The sequence below is a fragment of the Nesoenas mayeri genome (genome assembly GCF_963082525.1).
Source record: "Nesoenas mayeri genome assembly, chromosome: Z".
In the NCBI taxonomy this organism is placed as follows: Eukaryota; Metazoa; Chordata; class Aves; order Columbiformes; family Columbidae; genus Nesoenas; species Nesoenas mayeri.
The window spans coordinates 42,111,409-42,136,117 of record NC_137542.1 but is presented as its reverse complement, the minus strand read 5'-3'; the positions used below and the strand labels follow the sequence as shown (position 1 = coordinate 42,136,117).

Genomic DNA, 24,709 nt, shown 5'->3' with positions numbered 1-24,709 from the left:
ACCTTAAATCTAATTACTACCAGCCATTCCATAATTAACCAGAAATAGAGTTGCTCCAAAATTATCAGTGGAGCAGCATTATGATATTGCTCTGCCTGGCCTGGTTAGCCAATTCTATGACACTATCATAGCATTTCTGGTAATTTTCCAGCAGTGATTTAGCCTAGACAAAGTGCTCCATTAATGGCAAAATATTACTTCTGGTGCTCAAAGTGTAGCCAGCTACAAAGTGCTAAGCCCCAACTCCAGTGGGAAAAACAGAAACTGACATGGAGGACAGAAAGGACTGCCTCAGCAAAGCCAAGAGCACAAGCCACCTGGTGACCACACCACAAGCAGCAGTAAGCCAACAGACACTGTACTAAATAAAGTCATTAACAAAGATGCCCCGCACAAGAAAGTCATACAGACCTCAAGAAGCAACTGGGAACCAAAAAAATACGTAGCGTTCTAGCTCCTTTCAACCACATGCTTGTTTTTCACAGGCACAGTCACACAAAACTAACTGCTCATCCTTCTGCTGATGTTTGGAGTAAAATCTAATTACTTTCTTTCATGGTGTAATTTGAACCATTTCTCAACAGCAGTCTATTTGCGAAGATCCAAGGGTGTTATGCTGAGGAAACTCCATCATTAGAGAGCACTTATTAGAAACAAAAGTATCAGAGAGAAAAACACACAAGTGAGTTTCTACAGCATACGTTATGTTGGCAAATCAATGAAGTCAAATGGCGAAAAGAGGACATGACACATTCATTTTCTTGGTTGTACAATGCAGGCTGTATAATGATGATGAGTAGCTGCTCATTAGCCAAAGTGCATATGAATTAGTACATTTCAAAGCATATCAGAATGGTTACGAAACAGTTACCTGCATCACAGCAGCTTTCCTGCCAGCTTTTTTTTTTGCTTGTAATGGAACGAAAACCCTACCCTTGAAAGAAAACACCATAGGCATTTTTAAACTCCTGAAACACATGTAGTGACATGAGAAGTTGTCTCCTTCCCTCCCCTGTGCTCAAATAGCTATTAAAGTGACAATGTACCTCCATTTCCAGGTGCTCATGTTGGTAAGCATATACTCAGTACCATCATTTATTTTTTGATCTTCTGCCTCATTTTGCATACATAAAGTTAGGCCACGGCTAAGAGTCTCTGAAACTTCTGGCTGTGTTTGTGTTTTTCAAAAGGTTGAGGCTGATCTCTGTACCTGCAGAGACCATAAAACACATCAGTGGTCTGTATGGACACCAAAGGTGTCATCCCCGCTTTGAACGGTGTCGTATAGAGCCGATACCAACTTGGAGTTGGGAATCCAGGCAACTGAGTGTATTGGTACTTCTCCCTACACGTCTGAAGGCGGAAATATTACACACATAAATTCAGGTTTCCATTTCAGGGATCAAAAACTTCAGTGAGTTACAGTCACTGCTGCAGGAAAAACAAATCTGTTTTTCTTTCCTAGAAGTATCTCAAAACCAAGAATCAGGAACACCAGTTTATAAGTCTGCTGACTCTAGAAATTAATTCTGAGCAAAGACATGAATTGCCCACGCAGAACAGAGTCCAGTCCTGCTTAACAAGTCCTTTTGTTGTTGACTTGCCTTAGTATCAAGCCTAAGGCTGTGAAATAAGAGCAAGACCCAGAATTTCAGGTAGCAGCTAAACCACTCCTTCTGATTTTATTAATTCGGTGAGCGCAAGTCACGTTCTGTCCCTACAGTTTGAAAACAGAAGAGCGATGCAATATCTCATTCAGATCAAGCTGCCACAGGCAATGTGTACTACAGCCAACTCATTAGCAGCTTGAATAGTAATAGTAAAATAATCTGTAACTGCAGTATTAGACTGCAGTATGATGGTATATACACCCATTGATCAGGTGACTTGATTTGAAGAGAAGATGTGGATGCCTTTTCTTTTTCCTGTTGAAAAATATGTAAGAATAAGTAGCTTTTTAGTTGAGCTAGTTTCTGGCTTAAAACACTGTTATTTTAACTTATCTTTAAAAACACTCTTTGAAAGATAAAGACAGAAACAGACTTCCAAATGAAACCCCCCATAAATAATAACATTTGGACATTTCTACTTTATTAATATGTTGCAATTGAGAACATTAATTGTCAACTTTGGTTTATTCGCATTTTTTGGCAATTGCTACATTGCATTTTCAACATTGCTGCTTTTGCATCCTTGACTTTTGATCACAATTGACCAAACTGTCTATGGAGAAGCTGGATTGCTGAAGGTAAAGAGCAAATTATTCCATTAAAAAAAAAAAAAAAAAGAAAATACAGTTTTATCCGACTTCTTAAAATCAGATTTGCTTTTAAAATACAGATGCCACGGGTTCTTGATTAAATGAAAATCTTCTTCTGCTCCTGCTGGAGATATGTATTGTATCTTCTAAAACAAAACTAGACAAATGGTTTATTCACATTTTGCTACCACCTCTCTTCCCATACAGGTGAGGGAATGCTGCCATTCTATGCTGCTCTCAAGTCTCTTACCAACAACCACACAGTCAAAAAATTTAGTGTGTAACCTCTCCTCAGATATCACTGAAATAGTTTGAAAGTGACCACTGCTAGCTTTGAATTACATAAACAAAAATCTTAGAGCACAGCAAGAACTTGCATATAAATGCAGAGGCAGGCCTTGTTTACATCATGTGCCTTGATTATGTTTGCAGCTGAAGGCACATATCCAGCTGAATTACCACCCCAAATGGAACAAGCAGCTAGAAGGACATTAGCTTACACATTTGCTTTGAACTTGCTGCTAAATTCAGAAGAGCTAAGAAAAGCATACGATTTGATATTGAGTCCTACTAATTCTGCATAAATCTAAACCACACTGCACATCTGTAGTATTACAGACAGGACCCAGAGCTAGATCAGTTCTTGTGTGACATAAAGCAGATCTGCTATTATAAAAGGAATGAGCATGGCTGGAACCTTGCCGAACACCACAGTACTCACACCAACGCTAGATCTAAAAAGCTCTGTTCTAGCACAACCAAAAGTCAAGTTTGGTCTGTAAATGCAGTCTGTGAAACAACACAGACAGATAACTGCAATGGTTTCCTGCCTGTCTACTGTCAGTTATTGCACATCAAGGCTTGCCTTTTAAAAGGCATGGGTAAGAAGCCAAGTAATTCTTCACTGAGTGGGAACGTTACACTGAGTCTGTCTTTCCTCAGTAACATTTTTCTTACTGAAATCAGATCTCTTCTTTAAAAATGAAAAAAAAAAAAACCCTCATAAAAACATTGTATGAAAAAGGAATTACACTTGTATCATAGAGTGCATAAGAATTTTTCATATTAAAAAAAATTAAAAACTTGATTTCTACACCAATTCGATATTTTGTAGTTTTCATGGCACCTCCTGCTAAAGCCACCTATTGATCACTCATCTGAACTAGAAATTGAGTACCTAGATTTAAGATAGAAATGAAACTCAGAAATAAATCAATAGTACTCTTACGATTTAAAAGGTTAAAAAAGACATTTTTTTCACTCCACATTCATTTGCATTTTTGTATGGGCAAAAATAGCAACTCTGGACAAAGGAGAGTATTCTTTTGGAAAGTAAAGCTAGTATACATGAAGAATCAAAACATGTTCATTCTAACTGATGGGAAGAGGAACAAAAAAGAATAGCCCAAAGCAAATGGCTTTTCCATGGCAGAACAGTTGCTGTAAGTTGACAGCATTCCTTTTCACCCTGCTTAAAGCTACAGATCTGAAATTCTGGCACAGAACTGCAATTTGATGCAGGTTAACATTCTAGCACAATACCTAGTGCTGCTCTGACAACTCGCAATCTTCTCTCCTGCAGAACATACAAAGACACATCTTCCATTCTGTATGACAAAATACCTTCCCTAAAATCTTATTCCTAGAAAAACATTATGGTCAAATTTCACTGATAGATCTGCAAGTGTTTGTCTCCAACATGCACTTAGTTATGACTTTAGGCAACTGTGATAGAATAGTTGACTTGGGTTGAATTTAACACCTTTGAAAAGGCTGGGTTTACGTATTAAAAGTTGGAATTAAAAACCTGACTGGACAAGGGCACAATCTGGTCTGAAGTCAATTTTATCCTAGCTTAGAGCAGGAATTTTGGACTAGACAACCTGCCAAGATTCTTTCCAATCTGGATGATTCTCTGATATGCCTCTCTTCATATTCACAGAAACTTTTAAAATATACACCAGGAATTGAATATTTTACCCATGTTCTTGCATGTACTTTAATTCAACATAGTTTTGCACTTAGGAAAGCTCGGTAACTTGAAAAAGCCACTGTGAAGTCTATAAAATAATGTAACACACAAATCGGGATTTGTCTACATGCCTTGTCAGTGAATTATTTCAAAATATTTACAGTGAGTTCTCATTTTATTTCATTGCTTCCATTCTATACACTAAATTTGCAGTTGACAGTATTTCAAAATAAAACCAATTACTGAGTTTCACTATACTTTCAATTTCAACAGTTAAGCATTTAAAATACATGAAAGTTAGTTTAACAGCAAAACAGACCTGCAAGTGATTTAAAGTCAGAACTTAGGAATAGCAACACTTTTTCATTATTTTGCCATGACTGCTTTCCATGACAACTATTATACAATGACTAATTATTAAAATGCACATCAATTTACAATATTCACAAAGACAGATTTGTCCTATGAAAGTGTGAAAAGGTAGCAGCCTCTCATAATTTAAAAGCAACTCTCCACATGCTTGTTTTATTTGCTAAACATCACCACTTTTCACCACCACCTCAACTTTCGTGATATTTACTGATGAATCAAAGGACTAAGTTAGAATGATCAGAACTTATTTTCAGACTGGAAGTATTGATTTACTAGGGTAAGAAGACAAAAAACGGTAGTTTGCTTGCACTTAAGACTTAATTCTGCTCCACAAAATATCTAATCCAGCAGAGACTTTACACAAAGGACAACTGTGCTAAATAGTAAGTAGATAATTGTGTACACACCCCTCTGATCTAGCAAAAGATAAACTATAGAAACAACCAATTATTTTTTTCTGCTTTCCATACACTTTGAACATTGATACTACATAAATTTGTAAGATTATTCTACTCTTACACGAAGTAGCAGAGTAAAACTAAACTCTGAAGTTTTAAGTGGAAAGTCGACTAAAAATGGCACTTACACATGCACACATCAGTTTCTAATTTTCTTTATTCACACACTTTAGGTACTGTAAGCCTTGCAAACAAACTGCAAGACAGCCAGAACGGCATTCTGTGCAACTTTTCCAAAATGCAAGTTTGTTGTGTGTTTGTTTGTTTTTTTATACAAAGCAAGATTCCTCTTCATCATCTTCTGCCACACTGCAGCAAAGTAAGAAGTCTTCTGTGTACCTGTAAATTACGACATTTATGTCTACTTAAGTTCCCTCCTTTTACAGTTTCTATTTTGCTCGCAGCTCCATTAGTAGTGAAGTTTAAAACATTTTTAAAAGATCAGTAAATGCATCAGTCTCCCACTTACAAGTTCTTACAACTTATGAAAAAAGATTCCTTTGAACTAGCTAGCAGTCCAAATGAAATATCAGATCTGATGTTTATAAAGCAGAGATACAAATTCATATCCATTCCTTAAGTCAGATAACTGGTAAGAGGAAAGGTAAATCCTCACTCCAACCACGTCTGACATTTGATCCCCTTGTTTATAACTACACATTATATATTCATTTCATGTGTACAATTCTATATTTAAACAGTACTTATTTAATTACACTTAGGAATCTATATCCCCATTTTTTAAAACAAGTTCTTTTACAGTGTAAGGAGAATCCACAGAGTGGCTTCTTCAAACTTAATTTTCTAAGCTATTTTAAACAATAATTAGGTTAGTAAGTCAATCACGTCCACTGTGCTAAACCCACATCTGAACAGATTAAGAGACATTTTGAAGCAGTGTTGCATAAATAACTTTGGTAAGCTGTAAAACTGCCACATGCAAGGTATACTGTACAATAACAGCTCCAAATCCTTTATAAAAGCCTAGCATTCCCTCTTCTCGTTTTATAGTATTTATGCAGTCTCTCATTCCCTCATACTGAGTATTGATCGGAAGCACTTCATAGCCAAGGTCTGTGTTGTCAATTATTGTGCGTGTCCCTTGAATATGAAGACGGTGTAAAACTGTCTCCAGTGGGTAAAGCATGACATCAGCACAAAGGCTAGCAGCAAAGCTAGCAATAAGTTCTGGAAAATATGCATCCAGCATACTCTGCACAGAAGTGGAGCTCTCAGATGGAAGGTTGTGGGAATTATCCTTTTTCAGAACAAATAAAACAATCTTCTGCACGATGGAACTGATGACATAGTGAAGAACTCCATGAACAGCAGTTGGTAAAGTCAAGACCATCAGAGGAAGGAGACGCTTGCTATGGGGTACTCCCATGCCTACAACTCTGCCGATTCCTTCTTTCACACAGTCCAAGATGCCAGGATTATCTCGAATGATTTCGCTCTACAAGCACAACAAAATAGTTACAACTTGTTCTGCCCACTTCATAACCATGCTGACATCCACTCTGACACTTTATCACTGCTGAACTTTATGAGAGAGTTAGATATTTGTATGCTATTCTGTCTACACAGCTACAGGGACATTCATTACTCTAAGACTCTTGATAGCATTCAATTGAACTTGCTTTTAAAAAATGAACACATCTTAAAGAGTCTTTATTTAATGTACATTCCAGTTACATATGTTACTACCAAAGAAATCCAACTTTCAGGCTACTGCTGACAGTATCAGTCTGCAAAACAGTCATGTACTGAAAATGCCTACTTCTGGAGCAAAATGCCAGGCAGTGTTTAATTTAAAAGTTCTTTCCTTTAAGGACTTGAAAGTGTATAGTAAAGACTCTCATAACTAAAGTTGAGTTGAAAGACAATTTTAAATTCGAGTTTAATAGATTCAGCTCTGGACATTTCTATTTCGTTATTTGCACATAAAATAGCATTCTTCACCCATGCTGCAGCCCAGAAAAAAGATTATTTTCACTACACGAAAAAAAATTAAGAGTCCTCTTAGTAGTTATTTATTCCACCTATAAGTGTAGGATTAAGCTATAGACTTTTTTCCCCTTCTAATGCTTTTGCAAATTCAGTGTTTTATTGTCTCTGTTACATTCAAAATTCAAGATTTTGGAATTCTCCTTAATGTCCAAGTCTCTGAGTCCACGCTGGCTGTGTCCTGACCTCATGCCAGGATAAATCAGTAGAACATTCCTCAGTACTCTGGGGAAGGACAAACGCCCTGCAAAACCTTTATGGTTCACCTGTTCAGAGTATATACTAGTTCAAATTCTTTAAAATATAACATTGTTTCAGACTTTAAGTACAAGTTAACCAACATAACCCCTACAGAATCCTCTTCTCCCTCCTATCACTGCAGTCACTGTGCTTCAGAACTGCCCTTGCTTTTGTCAAACACGCCACCACGTGGTCTAAAATGTTAAAACCAGAAATGCGACACATCAAAATTTCGACCATTTACAGTTATTTTGCTGAAATACATTTACTTGGAGAAGTATGTAAAACTGATACTGTGAACAGTATGGTTTATCAGAATTAATACAATCAAAATAAATATAAAATTGTTAGTAACAAATCCCACAATCTTTAACTTCTATAGTTTGTTGTTGGTCATTGTCCTCTTGCAGCAGAGGCATATAAAGTAAACCTGATAAGCCAAGTTGCCTCCCTGCACTGATTAATAGAGCATAAATAAAATCTTCATAAATGCTATCATTACTTCTGCTGTGTTTCTAATAAGAAAGCTCATTATGATGTTTCCAGTAGCTGGAGAATACATTTCATACAGCATATATACCACTGTTCAGTACAACACTTGCACACCACTGCACATAACTAAGCCTAAAGCCCTCAGATCTCAGTGGAATTATTTTCATAAGCAATGCTCTAGATGATCATCTGCCTAAAAGGCTGGGGGAGATGCTGTTTCGGCTTTTTGATTGTTTTCCTATTAAGCTGCTTTCTAGCGAAGAAACTTTATTACTTATTTTGCAAAGAGAAGATAGGCTCTAAATCATGTTCTCTTTTATAATTTATTGGTAAAGATTTTCACATGTCCAACAGCACAGATAACAGCCTTTCAGACAAAAAACTACAAGCAGCAAGATGCCTGAATAGAATATTCTGCTCTGTGGCCCGCTATGAACTCCAGAAACATGAACAGTGTTCTACCAGTTTTTCTTGTTCCATGATTACGGCATGTTTGGGGTAAAGCGATTCCCCAAGACATTAAAGAGTTTCCTAAAACAGCTTCCCAGCATAAGACCACTTAAATCTCCCCAAGGCTTCCACAAACTCAGAGGTCCACTCAGCCTCGATTTATGGAACATTATTTTCAAAATAATTCAACAGGAGAGAGGAAGAGGGTTCCTTAAATACAGAGTAACTTTACAGAATGTGAGTTTGTTGTTAGGAGTCAATCTGCACACCCCCATGCATAGACATTTAATCTCACCTGCCCTGGTAGTCCACAGTGTGGCCAGTTCAGACAGGATGGCCTTCCTATCATTTCTTTTAAGTTTGGATCCTCTGCACAGAGCAGAATCCTGTCTGTTAAAAGTACCTGCCTCTAAAGTACATGCTGAAACTGGAAACTAAAGGTCAGTCTTGTTTCCTGCTTCTCCACAGAAAAAGCACCATTTTGTCGACATACAGCAGTAGTTCAACTGTAGGTTTAAGCAGCTAGATCTCAATCAGCCTTCTCAGTACTTACAACTTGTCTATGCTATGAATGAAAATTGTTATTTTGATGACTGAATGACATGAGAACACCACCCTCCACATAAGAGCTCACTTTACAGTCAGAGTTTCATTAGTTGTACAAAGATACTATCATGTTAATTAAGAGCAACTCATTATACAGAGATAGCTGCAAGAATTACCCTGGACCACTTCTGCATAGCTAAACCCTGTCTCTTCCTCTGGAAGGAGATGAGACAACTCAGAGAAAGACAATCTGCAATACAATGCTATGGGTTACTCTGTGCAGTCATGGAAGAAGGTAAGCTGTATCTTAAGTTACAGATCCAGATATCTCTTTTCATGGCTATTGAAGAACTAGATGAAAACTTAAAAGCAAAAAGCTGACTGAATGAAAGCAGTAGAGCTCAGCATTTTAGGAAAGCAAAGCTGAATTACTGGAAAAGCTTTATAGCTGTTATAGGGGAAGGGATCACTGCAATAACTTGTGTAGCAAGACTTTTAAAATGGTTACATGAGAAAAACTTCCCTTATGGCTTGCCTGCTAGAACACATAGATGTAACTAGTACTTATTTCATAGACAATGTATTCTGATCATCTATATTAACTGTTCTTTCTAATTCCAGACTTAGACTTCAGTTAGAACAACTAACACACCCTTCATAGTAAACACTATCTCAGTTAACAAGTCATGCAGCCTCAGGCAAAACAAATGCAACAACTGCAACATAAACCTGAATCCAAAGCTAAAGACTCACTTCTCCATATAACCATATCAATAAAGAAAATAAGTGTCTTTTGAAATGTTGTAAATATATGTAAGTTACCTGTACAGTTTCAATCAGGCTTGCAGAATAAAAAGGCATTGCTATCACATGTGTTAAACTGTAGAAATTAACAAGACAAGAATTAAGGTCATGACAATACTACAATTTTAGCCAAATATGCACCTCAAAGTTGTAAACTTATTTACTGAGTCATGTCTGAGAAAAAATTAACAAACCGTAACTCCATTATTAAAATACACATGAACAAGCTGAGATAAACTTCAGTCGCAGGTTCTGATAAATTCTATTTCCATGTGACCGGACTGATTCAGGTCTCTCAGATATCATATTTTAAACACTAAAAGAATTTAATATTTTAAATTAGTTATATTTCGTACAGACACAGGGATCTAGTAAGAGAAAATAACCTCTGAAAAGGGCTGTATGCAAACAGTTTGTACAAAAAAAAAAAATCAAAACTTGAAAATTATTATTAGCAGCCTGTCAAGTAATCATAGCTGCAGATTAATGTAATTTAGTAGTTTTATTAATGTTTAGATAATAAGACAAAGTAATAACACATGCTATACTTACCCTTTGAGTAGAAGGTGTCCGCCTATCTGCCTGAGGTTCCATTTATGTGAGAGCTCCCTAAAATTAGAAGTATTTACCTTAATATGGATAAGAACCCTTAAAGCTAACCCTTAAAGCCATTTTCAGGGAATATTGGATTATTTTAAAATCTCAGTAGTTTTCTTTTATCAACATATAGATGTTCCTTTCCTGAAAACCTAAATCACATTCTGACACAGGCAAGTTCAAATAAGTACAAACAAGTCAGATTAGAAGCTGCACAGTAATTCTGTACAGACTTAAGTCTTTTGGCTTATGACCAGTCTTTAGCATATCTTGGCAAAACAAAAGAAAATCTGTGTGTTTAACACAAAGGTGATTTAAAAAACAAACCCTTAAAGTGGTGTGTTGTAGTTACACACTTCATAATAAAAACAGTAAATGTTAACTACACTCCACGTGACAGAAAATGTAATCCCACCTAGCTCAAGATAACAGTGAAATACCAAATGTGTTCACCATAAATTTGGTTAAGTGGCTATAAGGTAAAGATATTTCTGCCTGAAATGCTGGACACACTAGACCACACATTTTTAATAACAAACCATAAAGTGTTCAGCTTCAGTTCTTGCCCAAGAATTGCATTCACCCACTGCCTGTAGTTACAACAACTTTAATCCAAGGAAACCCTTCGCTCTTTCTGAAGAATTGTGTTACTAGTAGCTATCACTTTCGTAAACACAGGGTGTCTCAAAAAGATGAACACAATTTCAAAGCACTAGTGATTTCAAATTGGGGCCATCTTTTTGAAACACTGTACATAGGTCAGTCACTAAAGATGAATGGAAGATCATTTACAATCACTTGTTTTGGACCACTGGATCACATCCAATGAGCCATAATTCTTAAAAGATATGGAAAATGAAACCAGCTAAATGAATGTGTGAAAGCCTAACCTGTCAATCCAGTAAGCATAACTATTTCTGCAGTGGGAGAACAATTATGGAGTGAGTTTGTCTAGTACAGAACCACACTGAACTTACCAGAGTAATGTTAACAATAATTTCTGGGCCATTCTCCTAAACCAGAGGATTTTTTTATGCTATTATGATATAGAATTGGAATTGACATCTCAGTTTTTGTGTTCTTTGGAGGTTGATAATGTACTTAAACAACCCTTTCAAGCAGATTTGCTAGCACTGCTGCTATAAGCAATAACCTTCACCTCCTTGGGAAGCCCAAACATGCACACTACCATTGAAAAGGGAGAGCATCCAGTAGAAAACTGCACTGGGTGTTGTATGTACCAGACAACCATTTTTGACAGAGCACTTCCCCAATTCAGTCCATTTTGTGACCATTCACATACTGTGCTGGCACAAGGATGGGGCTAACACTGAGGAGGGAATGACAAAGTACCACCAGAAAGGATTGTTTCTACTGCCAGCAGCAGCAGCTTACTTTTCAAACTACTGAACAATGGGCCCACAAGAAGAAAATCCTTGTTCACAATGGACAAAAAAATCAGAACTATGAAAAATACTATATCACATCTCACAAACTTAAACATCCTCTACAGCAGTGTTTAAATACAAGAACAAATCCCACTCAGAGGAAAGTATATGCCTGGGAATTTCAGTTACGTATAAGGCAGAGCTGACCAAAATCTTAAATACACACCACACAATTTAGGTACGAAATGCTTTTGCTAATGCTTTTGATGAATGCCAGAACCTACAAACACTTATTTTTATTAATATGCCCTGTATGCATCAAAATAGTGGTTTGATTAATCCTGTCTGTACTACTTATGTTTAAATCCAGGTCCATTTCCATGTCCTGTCCACACATTAAAAATGGGCACTTGTCTCTTCTGAAAGATAACACTATTCTCAAGCCCACTTGTCCATTCAAACTTAACTAGCCGTAAACCCAGCTACTTGCCTGCCTCCCTAATATACTTTTCAAAACAGGTCTTCACTGTTTTCCTGTCTTCAATGTATGCCCTGCAACTGCTAAGTATATTTTCCCAGCTTCCAATTATCACACAGTCTCCTTTCATTTCAGTAAAAGTTTCAGTTACTTTATATAACAAACTCTCTCACACAACCTGCTTACTCTTAAAATAGCTGTAACAAAACTGACAATATGTATTATTACAGTTGTCAACCCTTACTGTTAGCTCTGGATCATTACAAAATGAAAAACTGGTCTTCAGACAAAAATTCTTTACCAGACTTGTATTTCAAAGCAGAAAGCCATAACAATGTTTCACCATAATCTGGAGTTACAGTTCAGCGTAAAAAGTAGGCAGAGTCATAAATCAAGATAAAAAAATATTACTAAACTACTACAGCCAAAGATGGACACAGTATAATACAGTGGTGAACATCTCTTTAAATGAAGTCACTCATTTTAAGTGGTATCCCTTTATTATGAGAAAACAAACCTGACAGCCACACGGACTCTTATTTACCATGTCTTCTAACTTATTAATGTCAGTCATCCTGCTCTCTTACCTAGCCAAAATAGTGAAAATGTTCAGCAAGAGGTCAGTGCTGGCTCATTAGACATATAAGTTTTCTGTATTTAAATCAATGAAACTAGGACTTTCTACTTCAGACATGATATTTGCTAGTAACACACAATACAAACTAAAATGCAAAAATAAAATAATAAATTCTTTTATTACAGTGGAAGTATACTGAAGATCAACTTGCTACATTATTTCTATTCTCAAACTAGCAGGCAGACATACCAAACAAATGGAGCTCCCAGAAAGAGTCTCTAGTTTTTTATTAATTACAAACTTGTCTCTGCCACGACAACCATACTGTGCTGAAAATATCTATTCAATGTCTGACTGTTTTAATCAAGTACAATGTTTCTATCAGATTTCTATTTCTAACACTTTCAATGTAAGTCAACAACTGATGATCAATTTGTTAGAAGTAGGAAGAAACAACGCAATACCTTGGCAAAGGTGTAAATTCACTCATGATGCCTTCTGTTCCCAGGGTGATGCCCTGAACAATGAAAGTGCTGCCCATTCCTTTCCAGAGAGCTCTTGGACCCTGTATTTTGAAATATACAACATATTTTGACTCATGTAATGCAAAACTCTTCTCATCTTACTGATTTTTATAAAATCTCAGCAAATTCAGACCACACAGGGCTACCATTCAACCATTAAACTTCACTATCATCAAATTCAGGGGACAACTAGCTTTTTGACTCTGAAGCAACTTCAGTTTTTCAAGAATTTTGAACAGTTGCCAGCAATTTTGGAGGCATATCTCTCACTGTTAATACTCTGCACTATAAACTTAACACCATTCTCTACAGATAAAATGAGTCTGAGATGTTAAAGCATATCCGTAAGACATCCAGAAAGTCCTTTTTATTGTCTTCAGACCTGAGTTTCAGGATTGCCTTCCCAAGCAGAATAGGAAATTAATGCAGTACCATCTTTGGAAGTAATTTGGATAATCTCTTTATCCACATAATTTTTTCATTAGGTTTCTAAAAAATACTTTATTTTCAGGAACCTTTTTTTCCTAACATCTGCTAATCTTCCCCATTAAATGCTATGCTACTAAAAAATAAATAGTTTACAATGATCTTCTTGAAACATTTCTGCAATCATAACAATAACAAAATCTTGCAATGGCCATGTTTATAACCACTAGTTACATAAAGAGTTAAGATGTCAAGGTACATACATGCTATAGTAACCTTCACTGCTCAGATACAGCCTGACACCAAATACTGACCTGTGTCTTATTGATGCTGTACATAATATTGACAATAGTAAATGGAGTGAGATGATAATTCCGAGCATGGTAATTAACCTGGTAAAAATACAAATAATGGCTGTTGTATAAAAACATCTGAAGACATTACAACCCTAAAGTAAAAAACACTTCAAAAACAGGGACTTTATCTCTGTAAAGGTCAGCTAAAATGACCAAAATATGAATAAATTCTCACTGAAATTTAGCGAAACACGCATAAGTTTTAAGTATGTTTATGCTGAAAATGTAAACACTAAAGCAAGAATAAACCAGAAAACACTGGAAACAAAGCATCCCGCTTGTAAATGGGGATCTGGAAGTTGCTCTTCAGACTCTGAAACACTTACTTGCTGTAATTAATTTTCCACCGTCTGAATGAAATTAATAAGAAAGTTCAAAATGAAAAACATGTATGCTACAAATGAAAAAAACCAAACACAGCAGCATCTCCCTAAGAATTGCATAGCTTCCTTGTATTCTACAGACTACGAAAACACAGAAATATCATAGTACACAGGAGCTCAGAGTGTAAAACGTAATATAAAAGACATACCTGACATTGACGACGTAGAACAATGCAAGGATGTGCCAACACATTTTCTGTAAATAGGCTTTAAAGGAAAAGTGTATTTAAAGCATGGGAAGCCATCATAAATTTACTAGAAAAGGCATGTTTTTTTTCTCTAACATTAGACCAGTATTTGGAAAAACTACATATTATCTAGTAAATTAATGAGACATTTTGCATGGCTACCCGATAGCCTGGCCAATACTATAAAGGAAAGATTATTAAAAAACACCTGACACACACAACCACTGTGAAAAAGCCCATATACACAGATACACAGTGTGTATGTATTTTTATAGGCAAAACAATATACCCAATTTCTTAAACTCTCCCTCAGCAAAATATGAGGGAACAAAACAAGCCAGAGCCAGAATTATGGAAGGATTAGTTTCCAGTCTCATGTTAATTCCACGTACCACACTATTAATCAAGACTCCCCTTAGCATGGCCAGAGGATTTGTACAAACAGCTGATACTTTTTTTTTTTCAGAAAATACTACTGTCCAAAACCACCTTGCTCTCAACCTCCAGAAATGGTATTTGAATCAAACCTCCATAGGCAAGTTCTCCCAGTTCTAAAGTTGGATTTACGGTCACAGCCACGCAGAGAAATGTTACACTTAATCTCAAAGTGTCTGAGTAATCAGAGTACTCACCTGCATGTGGTTCAAACTCAGGATATGGATTAGAAAAGTAAAACCTCCAAGCTTTGACTAAGCATCCCAAGTAACAGTTCTGACCACCAACCCACAGGACTGTCTGGGGTAGATCTCTTATGGGGATTTTACTCCGGATAAACAAGTACTTATTCGCACAGAAAAGTACTGAGCCTGCAGTTTCATAACTACCAAGCTAATTAGCAGTTTGCTACTACCAAAACAGGTGAAACTTTCCCTGTATTCCAGCTGCAATCTACAATGCCCTCCTGGTAGCCAACTCAACTAACCTCACAAAAGCTAACTTTTTCGTGTGTGTTTTCTACAAGACTTCTGACTTGCACCATGTGCATCTGACAAGAGATGTGGTACCAACACCAAAGCAGGGAGAATTGCTATCAGCAATGACACAATGTTGGTTAGGTCGCTTTCCCAAACCACAGGCTCATTTTAGTCCTGGAGGCCATGGTGCTCAGAATGTGGAGAACTTTGTCATGCTTGGTTAAATCAAAGCATATATTAATAGTTCAAAAGGACAACTGAGCTATGCTAACATCTCTCTGCTCCTGAAGCAGATCAATGTCTTCCTGCCTTATGGCTCCACTTTTTTTGCTGTAACTCTCCTGAGCTCATTCAGCTTGATATGGCTGAGAGAAATCAAACTATTCCTTGCAACCTGAGGAGCAGGGGGAGGGATGGGGAGAGGGCAAGGAAAAAGTAGTTGTTCTCCTTCCCCCATCAAGTCTATTTGAACTGAACAGGCTAAGGGTTCTGAATCTGGGCAGGAACAACCCCAGGTTCCAGTATAGGTTGGGAAATTACATATTAGAAAGCAGTGTATGGGAAAGGGACCTGGGGGTCCTGGTGGACAACAGGATGACCGTGGATTGGACTAGATGATCTTTTGAGGTCCCTTCCAATCCCAAACATACTGTGATACTGTGAATAATCAAGCTGAGCCACTGCAAGGGCAGCAGTGGGAGAAGAGGGACAGGCAGTTTAATGAGATGCGATGATCTAATTCAGCAAACTCATTACTTGCAAAAAATGTTCATTTCTAGTACTTCTTCTTTACCCCTTTCCTCTACGGTTCAGTTAGCTGGTGTCTGCTGGCTTTCACAGCTAGTCAGCTCCCAGGTAAATCAACCTAACTGAAACAGAAAAAAAACCTCCAGCCCTTTAATTGATTTTGTCTTCTGTTTTAGTGAGTTAAAAGTAGTTTTGATGAGCATCAAGTGTGATAACAATGGAGTAGGGAGCAGGACAGGCTGGTGGTCAAGTAAAAGGTCCTCCTTTTTAAGTGGAAGTACACTAAAGAACCTCAATGAACAGAACTTCCCATGTTGGTCTGTCTGGATAAGTGACACAAGCACTTCCATGTTCTGAAGCCAGAAGCACTTTTCCCTGAAAAGTCTCACATTCAGGTCAACAGAGTAAAATTTTTTTTAGTCCTAGACAAAAACCCTAATTCCCACCCTTTCACAAGCTGCATTGGTATGTTGGCCAAGAAAAACCTAATCAGGTGAGTGTGACTCAGCAGGCATCCTACAAAAAAATCCTAAACTTATCATGATCCTTACACAGGACAATTCAAACTTTAACATGCTCAGTAATATTTTCAAAGCCACCACTTTCTCAAAAAATACTATCAGCAAACAGTGTCACCATAATAAAGAATAAAATGCCTATTGGGCCACTTGGCTGGATAAATATTACTATTCAAGTATATTATCAAAGTATCCTGGAAGACATTTTCACCTTTTTAGGAAACAATTGCATTACTTAAAAATATTAAAACTGGTAAACTTGAAAACAGTTTTCTGGTGTTATTTTAAGACTGCTCTGGTAGGATACACATATCCTGAGCATATTGTACATAAAACTGTTTCCTATATTCAATGCTAATTAAGTAACACTTCAATTAAAGAGAACAGAAACATACATGGATTTCAGGTAGTAGGTTTCTAAAGGCGTTTCTACTGCATAAACCCACTGGCATAAAAACACAACACAAAAGTGTATATAGGGATCGTAAGACAATTATAGTTTTACCACTTCATTATAACTGAAATTTATCCCACAACTCTTACCTTGCAAGGCCAATACCAAAGCCTGCAAATCTGTTCAACTGCTCTGAAAAAAAAACATGAAAACAGATCATACAGCAGTAATAATCATAAAGTGGGAGAAAATGCCACACAGATGACCTGAAAAACTAATTTTACACTGTGCTTGCTTCAGAAAATTACAGGCACTAAAACACAACATTTATTGCAACTCAGCAAGAGAGGATATAAAAAAATTATTCCCCCCCAGGGATATTTGCACTTTGGACTGCCTTTGAGTTTGTACATACTTTTATAAATAAAAAAAAAAAAAAAAAGAGACAAGGTGAACAGCAAAACAGAAAATATTTTAACACCTAAAAAATCTAGCTGAAACCAACCACTGAAAGAGTTAACATGCATGGCAGCATACAATGATTTTGAAACATAAATTCAGATATCTGGGGTGAAATTAACTTTAAGAACACAAACAGTAAAAAGAAAGAAACTTTGGGAAAAGTAACACAAAATCCCACCAATGGTGTAACAAACACCAACATGATGCGATTCTGTCAGTTGCTTCTCTGTTTTACAAAGAACTAGTTACTACAGAAAATGTTAAAACTGCAACAGGAGTGATGTGCTCAATTCTCTGTTGTCTGCAACCAGACAGGCATTTACACATTGGGAATTATCAGCAGATACTTAAAGAAGAGTATCCGAACTGTAAAGGCAACTGAAAACTAATGCTCAGCCCTACAATGTACAGCGTGCCGGCAGGTTGTAAGCATGGGCAATGCCAGTAACTTTAGTGGAGTTCCACATAGACATGACAGGCCTCCTAAGAGACATGACAAGACTTTCCACCTGCAGAAGCTGGACTCGGTGACACAGCAACTCTTTATCAGCCCTCCAAAATGCAGAATCAACATACCTTCCATGAATAGACAGCAGAGGGGGGGGCAGGGGGAAAAAAAAAAAAGGCAGCTGCAGCCCAAGTATCTAAGAATACTTAAGTAGTTAAGCTCTAGAGTAGTGCTTGTATGGAAGAAAGTCCAGCTAAGGGCTGTACTCATTGGAAGACCTGAACAAAACCACCGCACTACAGGTTAAAAAAAAAAAAAAAGACTCGCTCATTAATGCAATTCAATTTCAAATAAATTACTCCTTCATAAAATTTTGATACTCAAGTGTATATAAACTGCTCCAGAATGTGCTTTTAATTAAAGGAGACAATGTTAAGTACCTTAGATTTAGCAAGTTTCTCTTAATTTATCTCAATTTCACAAAGACATAAAATGATATTATACTTTTGAGGGTTTCTGCTCGCTTTCCCAACAAATACTAGAAAATACATGGACAGGGTTGCTTCCTCAATTCTACCAGTTCCACAGTTCCTCACTATCATGCAGGGAGGGAGCTTCTACTTCAGCAGTTTATACCATAACCCTTGTACTTTTTCAACAAAGCAATAAAGTGGACAGAGGACACAAAGCCTGAAACACCGACTAAATAACAAAACACTGACTAACCAACAAAATATACTGTAAGACCCAAGGTACTTCCTGCCCTTACAGAACATGAAGTGTTTATGCAGGACACCGTTTACATGGGCAATGGGGAGCTGACCACATGCTGCGTAACTAGAGGCTGCAGGCTGCTTTTGGCACTCTCAATCATATTTGCATTTCACTACGTGGTGCCAACACAGCGAAGCGGTCGCTGGAGTGCAACAGGCGATGAAGCCGGTTCTCCTTCGCCTAAAGGACTTTCTTCCCGGCGCTTCAGCACCGCCAGCGAGCGGCTGCAACGCGCGCCCGGGCCCGGCGCGCTGGAGGTCAGCGCCAGCAAACCCGAGCGGCGCTGAACGGGCGCGGCCAGGCCGCGGCACGGCCCATCGCCGCCGCCTGCTCGCCCTTGCCCGCCCCGGCGGGTCACCCGTTAACGGGCGGCCGCGGCGCCGCCCCGGGAGGGCGAGAGCCAGAAACAAGCGAAGGACAGGCGGAACGGTGAGAAGCCAGCTGCCCCGTCGGGCCCAGCCCTCCCTTACCGGCGCCGGGGCCGCCCGCCCCAAGGTTGGGCTCCTCGTTGAGGCTGGCGCCCCCCAGGGGGGTCCCCGCCCCATAAGGCGGTGTCTTCTCCCCCCAGTGCAGGTTGCGGCTGCCGGGAATGTCGGGCGGGCTGGTTACCCAGTGGCCCAGCTCTGAGGCGCTGCCGAAGGGCCTGGCGCCGGGGCCCGGCTCCTCCCGGCCGCCCCCGCGGTAGCCCAGGCCGTCGAAGCCGTCGGGGCGCCGCGGGTGCATGGCGGGAGGCGGGCGGGGAGGGCGGGAAAGGGCCGCGCGCAGCCCGGCACCGGCGGCACTGAAGCTCGCGTACGGCCGCCCCGACCGCCACTTCCGGCCGCGAAGGTGCGGGCCGCGCCCTGCTGAAGCCAAGGGCGAGGCCACGTGATCGGGAAGAAGGCGGGGCGGCGGCCGACTGGGCCAATAGCGTCCCTTCTCCTACCCGATCCGGGGAGGAGGGAGGCGGGTACTGCGTGCTGGGCTCAGCGGGCAGGGCGCGGCCCTGGGTCGGCAGCAGCGGGCGGGCCAGGGCGCCCCCTGCCTTTCCGGCGGGCCGGCCCGGGCGACCGGCGTCTGCTCGAGGAGGGGAGGAGGGCAGGTGCGTATCCCTCGTCCGGTTCGACATTTTCCGAGGGCTAAAGGGAGCCCTGGCACTACCGCGGCATGCTGGGGATACCTCGGCCAGCATAGCTCCCAGCCCTTTTCCCTGGTGACCTCCCACCCCAGCCAAAATCAGTGAGACCCAAGTGCAGGGGCTGCCGGGCTCGCTGAGTGCAAACTGCGTGGTGGACCTGGGAGCTGGGGCTGTTAATTGTGTTGACAGTCCTTGCAGGCCTGGGCGACCGCCCCAGGGGAGACAGGGCTTGAGCCAGGGCCAGAGAGCAGTGTCTGCCTGGCCTGACCCCCCCGGCTCCCCTTCCCCGTGCTTCCCCTCCTCTTGTTTAATCTCCTCTGTAAAATGCTGTTGTGCCCAGAAGTGGGCACAATCACCAGTGGGACTGTAGGTATTTCTGCTTTGACAGAGAGGTTTCTGAGGTGAGGCAGTCTGTGTCTGGCACCAGCTGAACACCGTACCTGTGGGCTTGGTGCTATCTCAGCTCCTGCTCTGAGAAGCCTGACAAGGTTTCCCACAACTAGGTCTTGGTCTGACTCACAGCTTTTCCTTTTTTTATACACAAGGTTAAACCAGCATTAGTCTCTTCAAGTCTAAGTATAGCAGGAATCAACCTTTTTGCTTTCCCACATAGCCCTGTGTACCTCCTCACTGTTTGCTTGGGGATGGTTTCTTCTTCTGCCCTTAAATGCTAGTTTCATTTTACCAATAGAGCTTGAGGTGTTTTCCAGTGACCACATAAAGAGCCAGCATCTCTGCTTGGTGTGGGAAGAGCAGAGCCTAGGACAGCAACAGCACTTCTGTCCCACAGTGAGACAAAGCTCAGGTGGAGCCTCCTCTCTGCCACCATTTTTATGTCACAGCGTTTTCTTTGTTAACTGAAAGTCTGCTGGGAAAGTTGTGTAATCTCAAAAATGTGGGTTTAAGAACCAATGCCTGTCAGAGGCAGGAGCCAAAGCACTGCAGCTCTTTTTAGGTAAAGATCATTATCTGTGTTAAAACCAACCAGGTTGCTTTTGTTTCTAAAACAAGTTCAGCCTGGATGAGATCGATAAATATTGAAATAAATGTATTTAAGGATATGTGGTGATCTGGTCATGCAGCCTTACACATGATGGAAGTGACTCTGCTTCTTATAGGAATGATGGATTTGAGAGACTGCTGCCCATTAAAGAGCAGAGTTATTATCAGTAACACAGCCTGTAGTAGGAAGGTGAAAGCATGAACACTGAAAATGTTTTACATATGAAAATAATGGTAAAACATGGTATGTTTGTTTATTACACACTTTTAGTTCCCTGTAAAGCTGTGGAAATCATAGAGTATTTTGGGTTGGAAGGAGCCTTTAAAGGGTACCTAGTCAAACCCCCTGCCATGAGCGGGGACATCTTCAGCTAGATCAGTTTACTCAGAGACCTGTCCAGCCTGGCCTTGAATGTTTCCAGGGATGGGGCATCTACTAATTCACTTGGCATCCTGTTCCCTCATGGTGAAGAATTTCCTCCTCATGTCTAGCCTGAATCTCCCCTCATTTATTTTAAAATGGTCACCCCTTGTCCTGTCACTGCAAGCCCTGCTGAAAAGTCTATCCCCATCTTTCTTATAGGCCCCTTTTAAGCACTGAAAGGCCACAATACATTCTCCCCAGAGCCTTCTCTTCTCCAGGCTGAACAGCCCCAACTCTCTCAGCCTATCCTCACAGCAGAGCTGTTCCAGCCCTCTGATCATTTTTGTCACGTTCTCTGCACCCTCCTCCAACAGGTCCATGTCTTTCCTGTACTGAGGACCCCAGAGCTGGATGCAGGACTCCAAGTTGGGTCTCACTGGAGCAAAGGGGGAGAGTCACCTCTGTCCACCTGCCAATGCACATTGTCAGTTCATGTCCAGCTCTTCATCCACCAGTACACCCAAGTCCTTCTCAGCAGGGCTGCTCTCAATCCCTTCATCCCCCAGCCTGTATTGATACTGGGGTTTGCCCCGACCCAGGGGCAGGACCTTGGACTTGAGCTTGTTGAACTGCATGAGGTTCTCATGGCCCACTTCTGGAGCTTGTCGAGGTCCCTCTGGATGGTATCCCATCCCTCAGGTGTTGTCAGCTGCACCACTCAGCTTGCTGTCATCCAGAAACTTGCTGAGCATGCACTAGATCCCATTGTCTATGTCATTGTTATAGATGTTAAACAGTACTGATGAAGATATTAAACAGTACTGTTGAACAGAAATGCAAGTGTGCGATCTATGCCTTCTATACAGAATCCCCAGAGTATTCCCTGGTGTTTGCCTGTTCATACTCCCATGACACAGAACTTATTTGCAAATAGTTCAGCAGTAGTTTGGGCTGATAAATTTTGTTTGAAAGAAAAAAAAAAAAGTAAAGAGAACAATTCAGAGACTTGATTTTGTAGTAAGAATGAACTGGCAGCAGGCTAAGTGCATTGAGTAGTAATTACAGTAAGACACAGAGCTTCTGTGCTAATGATCCTGTAAATTAAATCCCCGTGTGACCTAATATAGGGCCGGGTGTTCAGTTCTGTGCTTGTTTGCTGCCCTCTCTTGGCAACATGACCAGCCTTCAGGAGAGAAAACAGAATGAAGGTTGTCAAGAGAAAGCCGCAAACCACAATTGCTCAGAGAATAGAGTAGAAGAAATGTTATTCCAAAGAAAAATGCAATCTTGTTCCACATTGGAAAAATAAGCCAGATATACTGTCTTTTCTAAAACAAGGGTCATTGACTTACTTTAGCTTTTTCTTTTTTTAAAAAACTACTTTTGCAACCACAACATGGCAGCCAAACTTTTTAAGAAATTATTGCTTAAAAAGCTGCATTTAGAAAACTGCACAACCACTTCAAGAAGGTGTGACTTCTGGTTATGACATACAGTGCTGTTTTGAGACAACTTGCACACAGTCCTGTTAAGGAAGTTTCTTTTCTGTAGATTTCCTGAACCAGAGACTCAGGCATGGCTTCCAGAAATTCTTCTTAAATAAATAATTCATTTGCAAGGCCCAACGTAGAGCAGCTTGAGCTGGATGCCTCAGGCAGGGGGACCTCGAGTAAGGAAAACCTTCAGTGATTACACCCTTAACATCAAAGCTTCCCACCTGTTGTGCAGCAGTTTGAGACAATTGTAAAACTAGAGTCTGGGATCTCCCAGTTCTTCATTAGATCTCTTCATTTTCATCAGGTAGGCCATTTCTCTGTGGGTAGTTTTTTGTCTTTTTACCACCAGACTAGACATCAATCAAAGTCCTGACTTTCAGTTGCCATTTTGCACCTGCAGCTGGGGAGAAAAATAAGTCCTTGGCAATTACTGAAACATTCTTCTGTTTCTTGTCTTCTTTTATATGCACTGTTTCATTCCTTTACTTATCTCTAGGGATGTATCTCCTGTTGATCAAAAGCTCCTTTATCGTCTTCCTTTAACAGTCTCTGGGGCCTTTTTTGCTTAATGAGACAGAAAGTTCAGAAGTTTACAGCAAACTGAATTACTTGTGCTAAGAAGTTCTCTATAAGCAATTTCTAACCAAGTTCTGTAAGAAGCAGTATACCAAATAATTAAATAAGCTGAGGCAGTCTGTTCCCTGGCAGCACTGCGTACATTCTTTTAGCTGGTCTCCCTGCTGAGCTGTGGCACAAGCCTGCTCCTTTTCTCCCTGTGCTGTGTGTCTGTGCGCTCATGAATTTGTTTGTGCCTGCTCATGTGTGTCTCTTGTGTGTCTGCATAGCACGCTTCTTGCATGCTGTCCTCCAGGAGGTTATAATCTGCTCCTGGGCTTGCAAGAGATGCATTAATGGCTTTTGAAGAAGTAACTGGGTAACTCATTTCCACTGAATCATAATGCCTGATGTAATGCTGATACCTAAAATAACTTTAACATAGATTATTGCAAAGCACAGTTGACAGCCTGACTAGGCTTCCAAGGATCTGTCTCCACAGGACTAGATTGGTGCCATGGTCTGTTTGGATCTCTCAAATTTACAGCACAATATACTCTGCAAATGCAACTCATTAGGAAAGAGAACAAACATGACAAATAAGGGCTCAATCTCCTTTACACAGACTATCATATGAATTGACTAATTCATCACTTAAGTCATAAAGTTTCTCTCTTGCAAGTTCTCTAACTCATAACTCGCAAGTCATGACTTGTAACTTATGTACCTATGAACAAAATATTTACCTAGGTGATGGTGAGAGTGCTTGTTCTTCCTCCTCCGTCATGGTGTGGGTATCCCCTGTATCACACCAGGAAGCGCAAAAGCCTCAGCAGTCCCGCTGTTGGATCTGCTTCAGAAGCTTTTTTGGCAAGCTGATGTTTTTACACCTTCCAGCTTGGGAGTTCAGTCTATATCATCTCCATGACTCTGCAGATTCTGCAGAAACCACCTCATAATCAATATGCAAACAGAATGGGCATAGGAGATAGCAAGTTACAGGCCTTTTAGCTCTTTTTAGCCACGTGTCCTACCATCTGTTGCTCTTTCTTTGACCTAGTGGTGCTGCCCCCAGGACACACTAGGCCTTAGCATGAGCTGGGTTTGCCAAAAATCTGAGCAGGATTTGCATGAACAGTCACAATTGGGAGCCCCTTTTCAGGAAGAAACATGATACGCTCCCATGGACACATAGATTGTCTTGAAAAAGAAACTCTAGGTGTCCACACTCATAGCACAGTCAAGGCAGTCATGGCTGTAGGACTATAAAGGAATGTTGTATCAAAGGGCAGCTTAAAAGGGGACAGTTGAGAAGCAGAGATAGTCGCAAAGATAGGACAAATGAAACAAGAGGAAGTCAAGAACTCATGACACCAGTGTCCCTCCATAAAGCCAGGGGG

The 24,709-nt window shown here is 40.1% G+C and overlaps 1 protein-coding gene across 1 annotated transcript; it reads right to left on the bottom strand.

Annotated features, from left to right (window-relative positions):
* Positions 1-4,394: 4,394 nt before the first annotated feature.
* Positions 4,395-19,589, bottom strand: SLC25A46 (solute carrier family 25 member 46). Its single transcript, XM_080363092.1, has 8 exons — positions 19,246-19,589; positions 17,241-17,283; positions 14,480-14,537; positions 13,906-13,983; positions 13,106-13,206; positions 10,154-10,210; positions 9,620-9,677; positions 4,395-6,518 (listed from the first exon to the last, which is right to left on the bottom strand). Exons 1-8 carry the CDS (start codon positions 19,496-19,498, stop codon positions 5,940-5,942), a joined length of 1,227 nt encoding a protein of 408 aa, XP_080219218.1. The 5' UTR covers positions 19,499-19,589; the 3' UTR covers positions 4,395-5,939.
* Positions 19,590-24,709: the final 5,120 nt, after the last annotated feature.

Excerpts from the sequence above, each read along its gene's own strand:
- SLC25A46 (XM_080363092.1), bottom strand. The coding sequence starts at position 19,498 with ATGCACCCGCGGCGCCCCGACGGCTTCGACGGCCTGGGCTACCGCGGG. Across the intron at positions 13,207-13,905 it reads ACAGCATCAATAAGACACAG|GGTCCAAGAGCTCTCTGGAA; the intron begins GTCAGTATTTGG and ends TTCAAAATACAG. Across the intron at positions 10,211-13,105 it reads GAATTTACACCTTTGCCAAG|GGAGCTCTCACATAAATGGA; the intron begins GTATTGCGTTGT and ends TTCTAATTTTAG.